Genomic DNA, 19,933 nt, shown 5'->3' with positions numbered 1-19,933 from the left:
TTATTATTTTCCTCTTGTGAAATTAAAATAAGAGATAAAGTGATTGGAAAACGTAAAAATAAAGGTGTCGGGTTCAAAGATTTTGATATTTATGATCTTTGTCATCAAATCAAATGTCATTACTTTTTTGGTTAATTATATTTTTAACTCAATATTTTTTCATAAAATTAATTTTTAATGGTTCAATAATTTTTTTATTGTATCTTATTTTTTCATCAAATTTACTTTTACTTCTTCAAGAATTTTTCAAACAATTTTAATCTTTTTAATGTTATTTATCATTTTTAATCCCTACCAAGAGGATACAAAAAATGATTCTTTTTTTAAACATTAGAATCAATTCATTTTCCATCAACATATCATCAAGTCATTAGATCATTAGCAGTTATGTGATTTATCCTCGGACGGCTAGTTTTTGACAGAGTATAGTGTAGAAAACTTTATTCTCTCTTTGCATTTTTTAAAAATATTAAAAATGCGTTGTTATTTTTTCCATTTATAAAAAAAACGACAAATAAAAAAGAAATACGGACAAAAAAACCTTTTTTTCGAACGTTGGCGATTGAAGGAGAGTCTGATCAAGATCACGAGTTTGCAACACGTGTATCCATCACTATTTCTCTCCTTTCCGAACATCAAAATTAGGTCATGGAGGGGCGAAAAGAAAATGCCTCAATCATTTTCTTGTCTTCCCAACACATCTATTTTCTCTTTGAGGGGAGAAGGGAGAGAAGATAAAGGGAAAAAAAACAATACAAATTAATTCAAGTTTGAAATAAAAATTCAAACTTTTGAAGATCTTCGGAATCTCACAACTGTCACCAGTGTTTATCCATTCGGACTATTCCCTAGATCTGATCGAGCGATGCACTGAAACCGTGGGTGAAAAACCTTTTTAATCATCTGGGTAAGCCATTGTGCCAGATTCTTTAATGGGTCTCTTCTGCATTGTTTGAAAGTTGCATGCTTTGATAATTCCTGGGGAAGTCTCAAAATCTTCACATTTTCTGGTTTTGGTAATTCAATGCGGTTTAATGCACAACTGTGTCTATCTTATTGTTTTTGTTTGTTTTGGTTTTTGTAAAGCTTAGGAATCATGCAAACAAGTGGTGGAAGTTGTGGTTTATTTTTTAGTTATTTTTGTTTCTTCTTGGCAAGTGAACAGTTTTCATTTTCCTTTTCAGGGAGTGAAGGAAGCTGTCCAAGTTAAGAACTTGAGCTGTGATGCAACTTTGACTTGCTGAGTTTGTTTCTGGGTTGGATTGTTTTTGCTTGAAATTGATTGACTTGTTTCCACATTTGAATTTATACAATGGTTTTCTGGGAAGGATATGTGAGCGATGAATTGATGGGCACGTTTGCCCCTATTGTGCTTTATTGGGTATATGCTGGGTTTTATCACTTGCTCCCACCTTTAGATAGGTATCGGTTGCATACCAGGAGAGATGAGGAAACGAAGAATTTGGTGCCCTTTTCAACAGTTGTGAAGGGTGTTTTACTTCAGCAGCTTGTTCAGGCAATTGTAGCACTCTTCTTGGTCAGTTCTCCAACATTTCAGTTAATTTCTACAAATAACATTTGTCCTCATTTTTAGTTAATATATTTTTTAAGTTGAAAAAACTATTCTTCAAGTTTGTGCTGTGTTGCTTGCTGCTGCTTTTCTTCACATTTGTTGTTAATAGCATTTTTAAAATGAAACTTTTGTTCCATTTACTAGTTACTAATTCGATTGATTATCCCTATTTCTGGTTGTTGCTTTTGTGTTACTTTCAATATTTTTGGGATAAACGACTCTCTATTTTTTCTTATCCCCCCTTTCTATCTTAAGATTTTTAGAATAGATTCAGGGCCCCTTTGTATGACTTGCTAAATGATATGGCGTCATTTATGGTAAGCTTTAATGTTTGCATTAAATAAAAAAAAAGGTGTTACTTAAAATACATTTGTCCCAATTGACACAATTAATTGATTAAACAACTATAATACCCAAAATGAGACCAAAGCAAGAGTGATATTAGGAAAACCGAGCCAGAATAAGAGCCCGGGTAACTTTTCTATTAGTGCAGAGTGATATATATTGATAATATATATTTTCAAGCATACCAAATGGAAAGCAGATAAAAAAAACAGACAGAAATACACACAGTTACGCACACACACACACACACTCAGAAGAAGAGAGAAAAAAATGCATTGACTTCATTAAACATAGTAATAATTAAGCTGTAATCATTTCCCACCATGTAATGAGTTTGATTTGTCCATCACAAAACAATTGTCTTTTGCTAGCACTATGTCCATTTTCCTTTTGCATGAATTTGCACAGATTTAAATGTGAACTCTTTATTGGGTAATGCATTTTCAGCATGGGCAGGGTGGCACAATGTGTCTCTATCCATAATATGTATTCCACCAAATTGCATGGTGTGGCATATATCACGGGTGATCTATCCAATTGCTTGATATGTGAATGGGTTGGTGTTGCATATGAGCTGCATTTAGACATGTTAGGTGGCATATTAACAGTGAAGGTATGGTATGTAAATATAAATAAGAAGAATGTTAGTTAGTCAGTCAGCTACTGTTAGATAGGATTTCATAGTTGTTGGGTAGCTGTCTATAAATAAAGTAGGGTTGTTGTATATTAGGCAGACTTAAACAATAACAGAAGTGCAGTGCTGAGCCCCTTTATCTCTCTGTTTCCCTTATCTCTCTCTATCCTTTCTGCTTTGTTCTTCTTCCCTCTTCCCCTCTTTCTTTCTCTGTCTTAATGTTTTTTTTTTTCTCTTTTCCACCTAAATCCTATATCAAGGTGTTAATTGATATGAATAGTTTCTTTTTTAAAATATTTACATGCAATTTAATAGTTGATTGTTTGGAAGAATTGATCTACATTATAGTTAGTTGAATATTTTATTGTGAACTAGGTTTGGCTTTCATTTGAGATTCTGCTTTTTGACTTTTCATTGATGGAATCATCCATTCATGGTAATATAGGTTACATCAAAGCCTAAAATTTGCCTGAAATTATATTCCACTCTTCTACCCGTCAAAAGAAGAAAAATATCATAAGGAAGAAAGAGAAATCACATATGGAGGCAATATAAGAACACCACCACCACCACCAAAACCTTATCCCAGTGGCTGAAGTTGGCTACATGGTTGCACAATACCATTCAACTTTGTTAAAGATCAAATCTTCAAAGATTTTATTTACCATGGGATACCTCTTGACAATTTCTTCCAATGTCCTTCTGGGTCTCCCCTCCTCTTCATAGGACTAAAAATCATGCAATCTACTCTTTTCACTGTGCTTCTTGGGGCCCTTTTTTGTATGTGTCCAAACCATCTTAACCTATTTTGTCATCCTTTCCTTTTCTCAATTGGTACGGCATCTTCTCCTAGTTTTACTTTCAAGTTACATTCATCTTATCTCTTGCTAAAATTGCATTGCATATACTTAATATTCTGTCTTAACCCCTACTTAAGCGAAAACCCTTTGTTTTTAAACTCTATCTTCTATACAAGAAGTTCTTCTAAAATGATAATCAATAACCAGCTAGCCAAAATGGCTCAAAATGCAACCATGCTGTCCAATCTCTTTGTATATTAGAAACTGAGATTCCCTTGAAACAACTGAGTGGAGCTCCATAGAGAACCCACTTGAATACAATTGTTTCCTAACAGATGTAGGGTGTAGACATTTCGATCATGTGAACCATAGATGCACAAAAACAGCACACTGCCATAAAATATGGGCATTTTTGACTTGTTGACTTTGGTACTCAGATATTTGGTAATAAGCTAGGCTTAATTCTTTGTGTCGATAACACTGATAATTTATTTGCTAAAATGCAGGATTCTGTGGTTATGCTTGAGTTTTATGGGTAAAGAAGTGCTTTCTTTCTTCTTCTTTTTTTTTTTTTTTTAAACTAACAAATTCACACAATCTGTTGGCCTGTAACTCCCCCTTTACTTTGTCATGTTAACTGTAGAAGTGTCTTTTTTTTTAAGAGCCGTTTCTTGCAAGTTAATAAGGTTAATCTTATCAAATTTTAAATGGACCCTGAGATGCTCTAGCTATAATTCAGATTCCTGAGCTTTTGTGTTCTGCTCAAAATATATTAAGTAATTTGTCTTTCGTGAATCTATATTAAGTTTCATCACCTAGTAGGATAAGGGTTGGTGGTTGTTGTTGTAGATCTATATTTAGTATCAGTTGAGCAGATCGTATTTCATTTTGATCATGGTTATTTATTACTCTAGGCTTTCCTGTTTGGTTTGGCAACCTGATGAAGCTAACATGTAAACCAGTTATATGCCTGGCCTCTATATACTCAAGAGGTACAAGTTAAGGAATTGAAGTATAGAAGCCATTATATTAATAGACCTGGTCATTGCTTCTTAAATGATGAGTTATATACATTGAATATTTACATGAACTCTTTGAAGTTTCTGGACACCTCATAAAAATTACTGTCATCCTATCATAATAAATGCAGGGAGAGTGGGAAATTACAGTTGCTATGTCCGAAATAAAATAATTTTCTGTGGACTAATTCTGAAGCTGTTGTCGAGTGACTGATAGTCTGATATGCTTGCTATAACTTTGCAGTTGACCGCAACAGCAAGTGCATCTGGGGTTATAGTGCAGCCTTCTATCCCCAAGCAAATTTTGCAGATTGCTATTGCAATGTTTGTGATGGATACATGGCAGTACTTTGTGCATCGGTATATGCATCAGAACAAGTTCTTATATCGCCATATCCACTCCCAGCATCACAGACTGGTTGTTCCTTATGCAATAGGAGCCCTTTACAATCACCCCATTGAGGGTCTTCTACTTGACACTGTAGGTGGGGCAATCTCATATCTTGTCTCAGGGATGACTGCAAGAACAGCAGCTGTATTCTTCTGCTTCGCTGTTGTGAAAACTGTTGATGATCACTGTGGACTGTGGTTGCCTGGCAACATCTTCCATATCTTTTTCCAGAATAACACAGCTTACCATGACATTCATCATCAACTGCAAGGGCTGAAGTACAATTATTCTCAGCCATTCTTTTCCATATGGGACAAACTTCTTGGGACATACATGCCTTTCGATCTTGTAAAGCGGCCCAAAGGGGGGTTTGAGGCAAGGCTAGCAAAGGAATAGTCCCACTGTAATTGTTGAAACTCACATCTGATGGCATCATTTTTCCTTAGGACCAGACCAGAGGCTTTACTGTAGGCATTTCTCAAGTTCATTGGAGCTTACTGGCTTTTTCTGTTCGTCTTGTTACTGTAGGTTTTCCAACCCACTTTGTGTAGCATAACTATGATGATGTGATTAAGGAGTCTTTTCATTATTTATTATGATGTACTTAAAACACATTTTTGAAGGTGTAAGTTGCTAAAAGAGTACCAGGTTTTTACGCTGCCATTATTTGTTATTCCTACTACTGGTTCACTTGTATAATTTATTTTGAATTTTTATTGTAATCCAGAACCATTGGGTTGTCGAAGATATCATCATAATTCATTTACTTTTGAATGGTTAAGAAAAAGAGTTCATATATAATTTTGTCTTTTGAAAATGACTAACTTGTGTTGATTGCAAGTTCTTAGGTGTGTAAAGTAGTCTTCAAATTTGTTAATTTTGTAACAAATCGGACTCACCTTAATGATTCTGTGAAGTTGATCGTATTTGGACGCTATGTTTGCTACGTAGTTGATCGAAATATTGTTATGAAATCGATCAATTAGGGGACTTAATTGCCTTAAAATGACATGTTTGAAAATTAAATAGAGAGAAAAAGGATTGTCATAAAATTAACGGATTTAGAAATGAAATTATGTTTACACAAATATGAAGAAGGGATTAAGATTCAAGAGCTTATATGTGTTAATGTGTGGACATTTTTCTTGAGAGGTGATTTTCTCGGTCGCGGAAATGTTAATATAAATTGAAAATTCACTATATATAACTTATAATTAATATTTTCTCTATCTATAAATTAGAATAATTATTTATGAGAATGATTTTAAAAGTTATCATTCAGCATAAACCCTTTTAAAAAAATTTCTTTGATGATAAAATTTTTAGAAAAAGTTTAATGATAATGCATTGTTTTATCCTATAATTCAATTACAAATTGTGTTTGATATAACTTTTAAGATAATTTTATTAAAGTTAATAAATTTATGATTTTTTATTAGATGATAGCATAAGATTATTTACTGGCGGTGCAAGTTTTTTTTCTCTTTTAGAAATATCCAGAAATACACTTTGAAGATCAGAAATAAAGTATTTTCAAATTAAAGTGACAAAATATAACAAAAATATTTCTCTATATAAAAAATATATAACCAAATATTTCAAAATACAAAATCAATTTAAAAATATTATAAAAATCAAAACATATTTTATGTATTAAAATTGGATATAAAATAAATTATGTTGAGATGAGAATAGTTATCTTGTGTACACTCATGATCCCGAACGAAGGTTAATCATTATTTTTTAGGAGGATTACCTCGTACATATACCATGACAAAAAAAATAATAATTTAGAGTGAGGGTTGTACATATAAAAAAAAAGAGATGACCCATAAAAAATTACTAAAGTGAGTGTAATTCATTAAATAAGAATGTAACTATATGTCGTTGTCATCTTCTAATCCTACTCATTTTGTCTTCCATTCCAAATTCCAAACTTACTCACTTTGTCTTCCATTCCAAACTCACTAGATGAGGTCATTACAAAAAATTTGCTACTTAACGACCGTTTCAACCAACGGTAGTTCCCCAACATAGGTTTTTTTGCCAACACCTTCAAAACTCTTTGTTTCACGTAGAGCTTAGTTTTGCGTTAGTGGAGTTTACCTCTATTGCTCTCTCACTCTCTCACAAAGAGACTTCACTTCGCTCTCTCTCCACAAATTCGCTCTTTTTCCACTTCGACGTTTGATCTCTTTCTCTGTTCAGAGCACTCTTAATTCAAGGTTCGTCTTTCTCACTCTCTTATCTCTATAATCTAGGGTTTGTTGCTCCAACATTTCATTGACTTATGTCTTTATCTTGTCTTCTTGCTTCGATCTAATGTGATTTCTCTCATCCCTTTAGAATTTTGTTTGTTATTGCTAACAACTAGTATCAAATGATGATTAACTCTGGGGCTAAATTTGAAGCGATGAAGTTCGATGAAACTGAGAATTTTAGATTGTGGTAGAGGCAAGTTAAGGGTTTGTTGGTACAATAAGGTCTTCCGAAGGCATTGCACGACTCAAAGCCTGATAAGATAGAGAATTTGGATTGGGAGGAGTTGTAAGAGAGGCCGTGATAAACCATACCCTTTTGTTTGGCAGACAAAATCATTTATCACGTGATTATTTATCTTTATGAAAAGTATAAAATAAAAAAGAATCTAATAATTATAAATATGAATATATAATACTATATAATTATTAAAGTTTGTTTGTTTATTTTATTTATTATTGATATAATGTTAATCTGTAATAATTTTTAAATGCATTTATTATCAATTTTTATTTTTTAAGTAGTGTATTTTTTATTAAATATATATAATTTTTAATTATTTTAAAGTAATATTTTTCATGGTTTTAAAGATATTAATTTTAATTATGTGATATTGAAGATTTGAATTGATTGATTATATTGTATCATAAATTGAAAATAATTAAAATTGTATATGATTGCTATTATCGTTATTGTTATTATTGATTAGAGAAGTGAATCAATAAGTGAAAATGAATATTATTTTGGAATAACTACATTATTTCTTATTTTAGTAGTTTTCACTATTTTTATTTAATAAAAATAGTAGATCAAAAGACACTGCTATTTGCTTAAAGTTGTGTCTTGGTGACTTGTTGGTCATGGGTTCGAATCCGAAAACAGCCTCTTTGCATATGCAAGGGTAAGGCTGCGTACAACATCCCTCCCCCATATCTTCGCATAGCGAAAAGCCTCTGGACAATGGGTAGAAGTTTTTTAGTAGATCAAAAGACATTCAATTATAATTATATTTAATATATATATATATATATATATATATATATATATATATATAATATTAAGTTTTAAAAATTAATAATCATTCATTGATGTTAAATCACATTAAATCATAATAGATAACATTAAAGTTTCAATATGATGTTTAAAAAATATTGAAATGAAAGTTACATAATTAAATTTGGTTAATGATATTATGAAGTTAAAATTTTAATCCTATAACTCTCAAAGTTCAAATGAAGTTTAGTTATGTGTAAGTAACTTAATTCTTCATTAAATGTATTTAGGAACATTAAATTCAATGACTATTATATATTTGAGAGATTGATATAACGGCCAAGAAAATTTCAAGTGAATTTTATTATTCCTTTCATTCCATTTTAATTGTCATATTTTTTTGAAATTTTTTATTTCTATTTATATATGATTGGTAAAGTTCAAGATGATATTATTTGTTATCAGTTATATCTTTATTTTTTATCTTTAATTAATTTATACATATTGTGGAGTAGGAAAAAAAAACAATAAATTTCACGACTATTTAATTAGAATTAATAAAATTTATTATATCTCTTAATTTTTACAATACAACCTTTAATTATAGATAAAAATAAATAATATATAATATATAGATTGATACAAGGATTGCTAACAATATATTTTTTAGTGCACTCCTATCAACACATTCTATTTGGTTAAGTTTATAAAATTAGGAGAGAAATTTATTAAATAAGAGATAACTCATTAAAATTTATAATTTTTAATAAATTTTAATTAATAATAGATGTGTTACAATGTGGGTGTTGCTAGCATGACTCTCTGACCAAGACTTCATACTCAAGAACAAATGGAAGAAAGGCAAGGAAACTTACAATTTATTGATCAATGGAACAGAGAGGAACTACATACAATTAAAGGAATTGATAAGAATATTTGACACCTATTAGGCGGAAATGAAATAATTTAAGAAATTTTAAACAACACAATGAAGATTGACATGTCCAAAAACTTAGTTGACAGAACTGCAAATCTTTCTTATCATTCCAGCTGAACCAGTTAATGGTTCAATATCTCCCATTTTTATCATAGCAGCTGCGAAGTCGGATTTAAAGGTTGTAGGATTTTTGCTGTATTCGGAGACAATAGAATCTGTAGATCCTCCACTAAACAGAACTTGGTCTGATTGAAGAAGACCCTTCTTCTGAATCAAATTCTTGAAGTAGTTGTTGTCAAATGAATTGGGTGTGACCAAGTCTAGTGCAGCCAATTTCTTATCATTATCATCATTACTGACGGATGGACAACCACGTTGACGAGTGCTAGCAAATCCTGCATCAATGTCACTTGCATTATTGTATATCCTTCCACGAAATGTGAAGCATTGAGCTTGTCCGATTGTGTGGGCACCTGCATGTTTTCATGATATATATTTGCTTAATAAATGTCTCACACTTAAAATTTATAAATACAAAATTGAGAAGCTTGATGATTAAGCAATTACCGGATAGAGTAACCATGTCTCTGGCAGTGAGACCCTTATTATTGAATTTAGAGATAAGAGTGTCAAGATCGTCTGTGAATCGTGGAAGGTCACTAGTAGCCGAACTTTTGCTTGCAGTGGTAGAATCTCTTCGTCCAAGCTTCACAGTCCATGATGGACCACCCACCTAATCAATAATTAAAATAAATGCATAACTCATTATATAGCTTCTGCATGTTAATTATTAAGTTGAAATTAACGTATATATATAGCTAGTTAGTTTGTTACTGTGACTTACGGCAAATGATGCATCACGTGCTGCTACTGCTACAATGTCAGCGCATGACACAACCCCGGGACATACTTTCTCCACCTCAGATTTTGCTTGGTCGATGATGTTATATCCCCTTATTGAGTTAGCATTCTGAAGTGCACTCTTTTCGCTCTCGATAGTGGAGCTATCATCAAGCAATATTGATGCATCACAACCCTGCAATGCATTGCACATATATATGGTTCAAATTAAGATGGATTAATCAAGTTAAGTACATGCATCATGCATGCATGCAAAAAATGAAATTAATAAATCAACACATATGTACCTGAACGAAGCAATCGTGAAAATGAAGGCGAATGAGAGAAGCAGCCATGCGGCGCTCCGCAGAAACTGCACTACGAATGACAGATCTTATGGTGCTAAGTGCATTGGGGCATGCACTGTCATAAAACGTAGAAGACAATTGTGCATCACATAATATCGTGCCTAACAGCACCAATGTCACGAACAAACTTGTGATACTTGAAGTTCTATACGCCATGAATTGATGAATATATAGCGCGTCGAATTGAATATATTTAAGTTAGCACTCAAGAGAAACTATACAGAATATGAGTATAGGTTAATTACAACGAAAATGAATTATATATATATATATATTTAACAACTCAACACTCGAGAGAGAAAAAAATTAAAGAATCGATTCGTATAACAAGAAAGAATATGAATGAATGTGATGGAAAAAGAGGGTGGAATGATGATCAATTTATAGGACATTTGGGTTGTGTGATAATTTGTAAAAGTCAAAGGTGCTAAAGGCTAAAGTTGGCTGGGTCACTTTTATCTGCTACAACGTGTTGGCGGTCCATAGTTGACCAAGTAGCTAGCTAGCCTCGCCAGTGCATGTGCACAAGCCACTATATGGTTTAGTTTTTTGTGTGCTTATTATATGGTTTAGATTAATTATTTTTTTGCTTTATGGGGTTTTTCTTTTGATTGTTTGCTTAAATCGAACTTGTAAAGAAGTTTGCTGCCATTTCTCTTTATGTGTGAATCGTCAATCGAAATTTTAATGCATTAGATTCCTTCATTATCATCATTCATTTGTAAGCTTCGTTGAAAGAGACCTTGTCGGTTCGTCCTTGTCTTTAAGTTTAACAAATTTGATTTGATAGTTTTACAAATTTGACTAAAACAAATTTGCAAAGTGCCATCTGAACTTTGTCATGCTTGAAGACAGTCCCACGTGATAAGTTTGATTAGTCCATTTCTCGTATGAGTAACGATGTATTATCATATATAATTAATCCTTATTTTTATTTTTTATTTTTCTCTTCCTATCAAATTATATCATTTATCATATTTATATATATTTTTCTTTTTCTCATCAGGTGTAAAATAACATTGGAGTGTCTATAAATTTGTATCCTTCCGGCATAAGTTATATGCGAGAAGTCATATGAACTAATCAAATATTCTCAATTTTTCTTGAAAAAACTATTTAAAGATCGACACTAACGAATAATTAAAATTAGACTTGTGATGCACATAAATGAAAAATAAGCAGCATGCTAATATATTTTACTTTTCTTACATGGTTTGAATATAATGTTTGATAATGCTTTTATTCGTTTTGCAATTTTTCCCGGTCAAACTTAATATTTATAAATATTAAGTGCATATAATACGTTGCAAAGATGCTGTAAACTTACATATAACCTTCTAACAAATTATATTTATGATATTTTTATTATTTTCACTAAAACTTATTTTGGTACTTTAACTCTTAAATGCGAGTTAATGTTTTTTTTTTCAAAACAATATATTTTTTATTTTGAGCCACAATTTTGAATACATTTGTATCGATTAAAGATGTAAAACTTGTTTAATTAGATTCACTTTTACCTAATGGAAATCGTGAAAAAGTGAGTACACAGGTAACCATAAAATCGACTTTATCATTCTTAATATTCCTCACTATTTATAACCACAACTTTTTACACGCTTTGGCTCAAAGTATATGAGAAATCTTCAAAAAGATAGGAAGACCGGGTGGCATTAGATAGATGCTTGAACATTAATTCACTTCGTAAATGAAACCTTTATGACTTAATCAATAGTCGTATAAGATTCAGTCTTATAAGAAGCCTGATGAAGGAGGAACCATGGAGAAACAACTGGTTTGATTAGTCTCTGAAATATTTATTACAAGTTTGAACATTGGATGGGTCTGCACTTTAAGTTAGCCTTGTGGAAGTTGAGCCAAATCCAGTCCCCAACATTATTTATAAACTAGTGTAAATTATTGCCTGTCAAAAGAAATCATACTTATCGAGTACATGGTAACTGACATAAGGATATTCTTAAGTTATTTTGTAAAATTTAATTAAAAATTAAAAAATTAATTGGTAGTGAAAAATTGAAAGTTAAAAAGCTAGTTTATTAGATTATAATTATTTAGTAAAATTAGTTGTTGAGATAACTGAAAAGTATAAAATGAGAAAAAAATAATAAAATAATAATTTATTTAAAAAATATAATTAAAAAATTGAATAAATATATTGAGAATAAAAATAAAAGAAAATATAAAAACATAGAAGTTCAGAGTTATCATTTTAAAAAATATTATTTTAAATAGCATTTTAAAAACATTAAAAGTTATTAAAAACTAAAATTTTTAACTAATAAAAAAAATTAAAAACTAATTAAAATGATGGTATCCTTAACCAATCATTTTAAGTTTATCAATATGTATGCTTGAGAGGCAACGATACACTTGCATCTTAGTATCCCACGCAAGCCGCTTGGTATATAACAGGAACTTTGATCCATCATGGCATGTGCAGGGGTAACAAATCAAAGGATTTGCATTGCGATAAGTTCAGGTGACCCAAACTCATACCGGTGAGACATTCATTTCTTTCTAGTCACTTTCAAAACTCATATCACAAAATGATATATGAATACTTGAGGTAAAATTATGCTAAGTAACATGAAACTTTGTCTTTTGTGATACCCTTTGAAACTATAACATATATTTCACACATTTTTACTTGAGTTATTATAATTTTTTCTTTTTGATATATCTTTCTCTTATTTGTAAACTATTATACAAAGTTAATTAATGTATGAATATTATTTCTTTTTTATTTTTTATGTCCTAGAGCTTTATCCGGTAATTAAATATAATTAAGTAATTTTCTTAATTAAAGTAAATTAATTTTTTTCTCTCTTTACATTTCAGAAAGATTCAAAATGTCAACTTAATTAACAGGACGTGAGCTGGCATTGGCGATAAGCAAGCAATGAAGAATGGGTCAGAATGTCTAAAGGTTGTAGCAGATATGAGTGACTATGACAAATACTCACCCAACCAAATGTCCTATAAATAATTCATCACCTCCAATCCCCCCAAGCTGCTATGATAAAAATGGAAGATATTGAACCATTAACTGCTTCAGCTGGAATTATAAGAAAGATTTGCAGTTCTATCAACTGATTCAAATTGCTATTATTGCCTTTCCCACTATATCTTTGCCAGGGTGTTGAATATTCTTATTAATCCTTTCAATTGTATATGTTGTTTCTATTTCGTACTGATCGGAATTGTAACAAAAAAGTATGTAGCCAAAAACAAATTATTGATCATGAAATTGTATGTTAATTTTTTTTCTTAAACATATAATTATTTCAGTATGACTTGAAAATATGTCATACTGACGATCTAGTTATGTAATGTCACCTGATTTATATTGACACTTAAGATTATTCATTTAATCAAATTTAATAAATATTATCTAATAAATTTTAAATTTATCTAATAAATTAATATGATTTAATAAATTGATCTTGTAAATATCTTTTATTCAATTTTAGAATAAGTATATCTTTTATCAAAATTTGAACAAATATATCTAGTAAAATTTTAAAATATATATATTTATTTCATCTTTATCTTGATTTTCTTTATAGTAAAGAAGTTAGAGAAAAAATATTATACATTTGATAGAAAAATTGTAAATATATATTTTTTCTATGTTTTAGTTCAAAAATAATTTAAGTATAATTAAGGTAATTAGAACAAATATTTTGAATAAGTTAATTATTATCACACAAAGTATATGTTTTAATTGAGATAATTACAAATATTTAAATTTTTTATTATAATAAAAGGAAACAAGTATTTAAATGTATTTATGTAAAAAAAATTAACACTAACAATTAATTTGATTTATGATATTATTTCTATCTAATATTTTTGTAATACAAATGTATATAATAAATTAATATTAAAATATTTATTATATAATTATGTAAAAATGATATTTAACCTTGTCTTATAAATATTAACTAAAAAAATTTGTATATAAAGTTATTAAACATAGAGACAAAATATTATTTTATAATAAATATAATTAATTTTTAGTAAAAACATTTCAACTATATAATATAAATATTATTTAAAAATAGTATTTATTCATAAAATTATTTAAAATTATTTTATATGATTTCTAAGTAAAAATTATTTTATTGAATTTCAAATTAAAAATAGATATTAAATTTTATATCTGATATACCAGTTTGAATAAATTTTAAATTTTTACTTAGTATTTTGTATTCAATAATATTTAATATATATATATATATATATTATTTTTAAAATATTTAGTATCATATTAAATATAATTACATTAAAATTGTGTAGAAAGATTAATTACATATTAATTATATTAAATATAATTACATTATTTTTTTTATTAGATATACTTGTTTTAATATTGAATAAAAGATAATTATAAGATTAATTTAGTAGATAATATTTTATTAAATTTGATCAAATGAATTATATGATGTTATGATATAAATCACGTGACATTACATGGTTAAATAAATCACACAAAAATAACGGCCATATATATATATATATATATATATATATTTCACTGTATTTTTTTCTTTCAATGCTGATGTACGTATAATAATTAATAAGAATTATAATATTTTTTTTGTGAAGAAATTTTTTAGGGAAAGGAGATGCCACCTAATTTGAGGTATGAAAAGTTTCTAAACACATAATGTATACAAGTATATTACATTCACAATTCTCTTCATCTTAAAAAGACAATGGGATTTAAAGTTACGATCTATCAAATGTGAGATCATGATTAACTTCACTTGACCCCACTCTTTGGGGTTGGATATTATGGTTTTTGTTTCTATTCAATGAATTTTTTGTATTAATTTTTTCGTTATTAATATATTCCTAAGAAACAAGCAAAAGTATCAGTGATAATGTTTACATGTTGATTCCTTTCTTATAAAAAATAAATACTCATTTGATCTTCAAAAAGAATATATTAGCCTTCTATGTAAATAATATAGTCAAACACACTTTTGAAGGAAAAAATAAGTGAAAATATATTAACAGACTCTATTTATTTTGTTAATTTTTATAATTAATTTTAATACAAAAAATCAATATTATTAGTTATTAAATAAGTAAATTACCCTCGTATTTCCTAAGTTTATTTTTTTTTTAAAATTACACGTAACGTTGCTAATTTTTCTATTCCTAGACTAACACATTAATGTTTGAAATACTAACCCCATTAATGTTTGAAATCACTGACACCCCCTTCTATATATTACACTAACCCCTAATTATTTGAAAAATATTATGTTGGTACTCCATATAAGAGAGGGTCTTGTAAATGTTAAATTATTTGAAAAATATTATGTTGGTACTCCATATAAGAGAGGGTCTTGTAAATGTTAAATAAGAAAGTACATAATCTGAAAAAACTTCAAAAAATGTTAATATAATTTACTCTAATAAAAAAAAATTAAAATCAAACTAGTAATTGAACTGATGAGGATAATGATTTAAGTATCAAGGATTTAATAGTGATTAAACTAATAATTAAATAATATTAATTAATTTTTGATATAATATATTTTGCAATATTAAACAAAAATAACATAATATTTGTAACTTTATAATATTAAAAATTAAATTTCACTCATAAACATCATAATATTCGTAACGTCATTTTTGGTTAATATTAATAATAAATTAATAACAATACTGATGAAATAATAATCCACCTTGTAAGTTGTAATGGCACGAGATATCATTTGATTCATTTCCACACAAGGGTATCATGTCAAGCATTCTCCTAGGCACCAGTTTTAGAATTTCACTGTTTTGTTGAATCATCAGTCAAGTATCAACAACAAACATGATGCTTATCCACTACAGAAAACAACAATTGACACTCAAATAACAAAAAGAACTACCTCTGTAGAACCATGGCCACCCACCAGAAACACCAACCGTTGTGAAACTACCTACCTTCAAATACTGTGACACAAGTTACCAGCCAATACGCTAAAACAAAGTAAATTTCTCTCTGCTACACCAAGTAACGGCACATCAGCTCTCAGGCGCTATCAGGCATTCTCAACTGTGCCACTTCAGATGGTGGTCTCAGTGTGCAAACCATTTCTCTTGTTTTCCCAAAGTATACCTGTAACATGCATTAACATGCCTTATAGTTTGGAATGTCATAGGCACAATCGAACTGAATATCAAGTTTGATAAATACCCAAACCCTTCCCCACTAAAGAACAATTACACCAAAAAGTGAAGAAGCTGATCTCAAATACATGAAGCATGCAGTTGAATCCTATACAATCAAGAAGTACCTGATCTAGTGAGTTCCTCAGCTTACTCTCCATTTCTTCAATCATCCTTCCCATGTTACAAAGATGCCCATCAGCAACTGATAGCTTCATACTCATCTAAAATATAAGAAAAAGCTAATTTAGGATTCAGAAAAATCTAAAGAAAGCTGCCTCGAGCTAAAAAGCATATAGATACATGAACTTTATCAAACAAGAACCATGTAATTAATTCAATATTCAATGAAGGTGCATTGTTCATGATGTGGGCCATGTGGCTTCTCAAGACAGAAAAAACTCAGCATCCAAGTGTTAACTAAATGATCTAATTGCCAACAAGAGCTAATTCTGATTGAACGTGCCTGACGCCTAATTGAACCAGATAAACTGAAAGTTCCGGATGACTCATTATTTGTAGTCAGAGTCAGCATAACTGTACTGGTTAAACGATAATTGGTGTTTTCTTCTTCCTCTGGTCCCACCTAAATTAACAAAAAAATGGGAGGACTATGAATTAATGAAATAAACTTGCAAGAATCAGAAAAAATAGAACTAAATAGAGATGTTTAAGTTTCCCAATGTATTAAAAGTTACTATTATACATCTGCATTTATCATGTTTAGTCTTAAATGGAATGATACTTTACCTCTATAACATGTATAGCATCCCATGCACCTTCCTCTAAATATCCCCGTCGGCCCTGCCCTGTCTTTGAGCCATCTTTAATCATGGTATTGCAAAAAATATCTCATCAGAAAATAGGTCAAAAGGATGAGTAGTGTCTTCCATTAGAGTTTACTCAAATAACAGGCCCACCTTTCTTTATTAAAAAGCAGGCTACGAAACCTTCATTATCATCTTCCCACATGTAAACTGATGAAATGCCACCTTCATAATACCTATGACATTATCCATTAATGGTGCATATTGTTTTAAAACAAAATAGCTAAATAATTGAATTTATATAGACAGCAAGACGAACACACAAAATAGTTAAATAAACTGATGAAATGCCGCCTTCATAATACCTATTACATTATCCATCAATGGTGCAAATTGTTTTAAAACAAATAGCTAAATAATTCAATTCATTCTTTGAAACAAAACAGAAATTAGTTAATAAGTTAATAGGGAGAAAGGTTTCTTAATAAGACATCTAAAAACAGCACAAAAGCTCTAAAGATGAGGTAAATAAAGGACCTCACTGGTCACGATATATTGCAAATATGTCATTTGCTTCAATTTCAAGCTTCCGCAACTCTGAAGAAGGGAGGGACCCATCTTCTAATGGTGGATGGTATTTATTGGACCAAGGTGATCTGCAGAGACATACAAACAACAATAAGTTTAAACCGTCCTTGAATAGTAAACACATTAAAAAGGGAAAATTGTGTGTGTGCGGGGGGTGGGGGGGGGGGGGGGGTGGGGAGGGACACTCATGAGAAATAAATTACAGATCTGTCTATAGGAAGTAGGAACTGAATTGAACTACTTAGCAACAAACAATTAAATATCTGTACCGTTCTCCATTTCAAGATTGAGTTTTCCATAAAATATTTGTTATTTTTATGTTACACAGCCATATTCATCAAAAGGACAGTAAACACATTAAATTCCAATTAGATTAAAAACATAGAATTAACCAAATATTAATCATCGTGGAAAATCATTTCTTCCATTTTCCCTCTCTCTCTCTCTGATTTTTCTCCCAGACACAACCAACTTGCTGTATCTTTACCTCTACATAAATCCCCTTTAAAAGAAAACGCCAATGTTTTAGATTTAAATGTTATACCAAACACGGTTTGAGGCTTTATTAGATGTTACATTCCTTCTGTACATGCTACTCAAAGATGATTCCAATTGAAAAAAAAAACCAAATATACTTCATAAAAGTGAAACACGCTTGACAACAAAGAGTTCTTAAAAACGCTAAGCATATTGAATCCAACAAAACCAGATACAGGAGGGATGATTATGAAAAATGAAATGAACCTGTAAGAGTCGGCATCTCTATTGTATTCGCACAAAATGAACTCCTTGCCGCATTCCACATCGCACAGAACCTGAAAGTTCGAAAAGCAAATCGTGAGACAACAAACATTCATTCCTCTTGTACCCAAAATTGAGGGAAATGGAAGAAAGATTTAGGGCAAAAGAAAAAGCGAGACCTGGAGGGGCTGATCGACTTGAGAGAGGAGATCGGAGGAGTTGTCAGGCATAAGGCTCAGAAGCGCTGACAGAGCTGTTTCTGTGTGTTTCGGAGGAATCCTCCGCATCAGTCCCATCGCAGCTTCCATTTTCTCACAAACACATTCATACACAGACGCCCACGCCAGTCAGGGACAACAATTTCTGTCTACACATTTTAAGTTTGTTTTGCTTTCTTCTTCTTTTTTTATCCCAATTTCCCTCCACCCCCTCTCTCTTCCTTATTGTCAAAACAATATAATATTTATGGGTTTTTTTTTTCTGTCTAAGTATTATGATAATATTTATTTTCTTTTAACTTTTTTATTTTTAATAATACTAGTATTTTAATTTATGTATTATAAAAGATAATTTTTTATTTATTTAAAATAAATAAATATATTGTAGATATATAAGTTTAATTTATAATAAATAAATAACTTTGAACATATAAATTATATTTTAAATTTAATATGAATAATTTAAATTGTGATATAATATTATTTTAATTATTGATATTTTTTTTTTGAAAAACCTATTGAGATTAAATTTTAAGATAGAAATAAAAGAAAATACAATAGTTGAAAATAGAAGTTAGATAATTTAAAAAAAGAAAAAATAGAATGAAAATATAATAAATGGTTAGATTGTTTGATTTAAGAGAAATATAATGAAAGTAATCTTATAAAGTTGTCTGATAGAATGAAATGATAAAAATGTCCTATAAGTTTTAATTTGTAGTATACAATATTTTATTATATAAAAAAATAATGTTAGTCTAATCCGGAATTTGAAACTTTTGGGGTGGACATGGGTTCCACTCACCAATCATTCTTGATACTAATGGATTTTCACTTTGAAATTGAATGAATAGCAGGCGACTGCGACCATGCCTACCCATACATATGATAACAAGCACAAGGCCATGATTAACCCACCATCACCGAGAAAGAGGAACGAAAAGGCTTTAGTTGTGGTTTGGGTGGTTTAACTTTTTGCCACATGATTGGTCATTGCCAGATTAGGAGTTAGCTTGAAGGCACCTGAGATTGGAGACAGAGACAAGCAAAGTGTTGGGAACTAGCTTTTGTCTGTTTTACCAAAGTCATCCCACCAAGTCTGAATTCCAGATAGATTGAAAATGATTTATGTGAATTTGTCTATCATATAATATTTGGTTATTATGAACAGTAAAATGACTTTTTTTTTTTTTTATAAAAAACTCTTGATATATAAAATTTGATCTAGAATACACTGGTAAATTGTATGTGTCCCAATCATTCAGCTC

General features: G+C 30.0%; 3 protein-coding genes across 3 annotated transcripts; 1 reads left to right on the top strand and 2 right to left on the bottom strand.

Annotated features, from left to right (window-relative positions):
• Window positions 1-667: 667 nt before the first annotated feature.
• On the top strand, window positions 668-5,540 carry LOC100786675 (putative sphingoid base hydroxylase). The gene is made up of 3 exons (NM_001255922.2): window positions 668-907; window positions 1,185-1,537; window positions 4,616-5,540. The coding sequence occupies exons 2-3, from the start codon at window positions 1,313-1,315 to the stop codon at window positions 5,156-5,158; spliced, it is 768 nt and encodes a 255-aa protein (NP_001242851.2). The 5' UTR covers window positions 668-907; window positions 1,185-1,312; the 3' UTR covers window positions 5,159-5,540.
• A 3,221-nt stretch (window positions 5,541-8,761) lies between these two features.
• On the bottom strand, window positions 8,762-10,514 carry LOC100786161 (lignin-forming anionic peroxidase). The gene is made up of 4 exons (XM_003556130.3): window positions 10,100-10,514; window positions 9,796-9,987; window positions 9,519-9,684; window positions 8,762-9,424 (listed from the first exon to the last, which is right to left on the bottom strand). Exons 1-4 carry the CDS (start codon window positions 10,313-10,315, stop codon window positions 9,027-9,029), a joined length of 972 nt encoding a protein of 323 aa, XP_003556178.1. The 5' UTR covers window positions 10,316-10,514; the 3' UTR covers window positions 8,762-9,026.
• Window positions 10,515-15,883: 5,369 nt separating this feature from the next.
• On the bottom strand, window positions 15,884-18,893 carry LOC100785640 (probable F-actin-capping protein subunit beta). The gene is made up of 8 exons (XM_014773025.3): window positions 18,627-18,893; window positions 18,451-18,521; window positions 17,661-17,774; window positions 17,272-17,354; window positions 17,102-17,175; window positions 16,818-16,937; window positions 16,480-16,575; window positions 15,884-16,301 (listed from the first exon to the last, which is right to left on the bottom strand). Exons 1-8 carry the CDS (start codon window positions 18,753-18,755, stop codon window positions 16,215-16,217), a joined length of 774 nt encoding a protein of 257 aa, XP_014628511.2. The 5' UTR covers window positions 18,756-18,893; the 3' UTR covers window positions 15,884-16,214.
• Between the last annotated feature and the right edge of the window lie 1,040 nt (window positions 18,894-19,933).

Source organism: Glycine max, chromosome 20, assembly GCF_000004515.6.
Source record: "Glycine max cultivar Williams 82 chromosome 20, Glycine_max_v4.0, whole genome shotgun sequence".
Classification (NCBI taxonomy): domain Eukaryota; kingdom Viridiplantae; phylum Streptophyta; class Magnoliopsida; order Fabales; family Fabaceae; genus Glycine; species Glycine max.
This window is presented reverse-complemented; position numbering and strand designations above follow the sequence as displayed.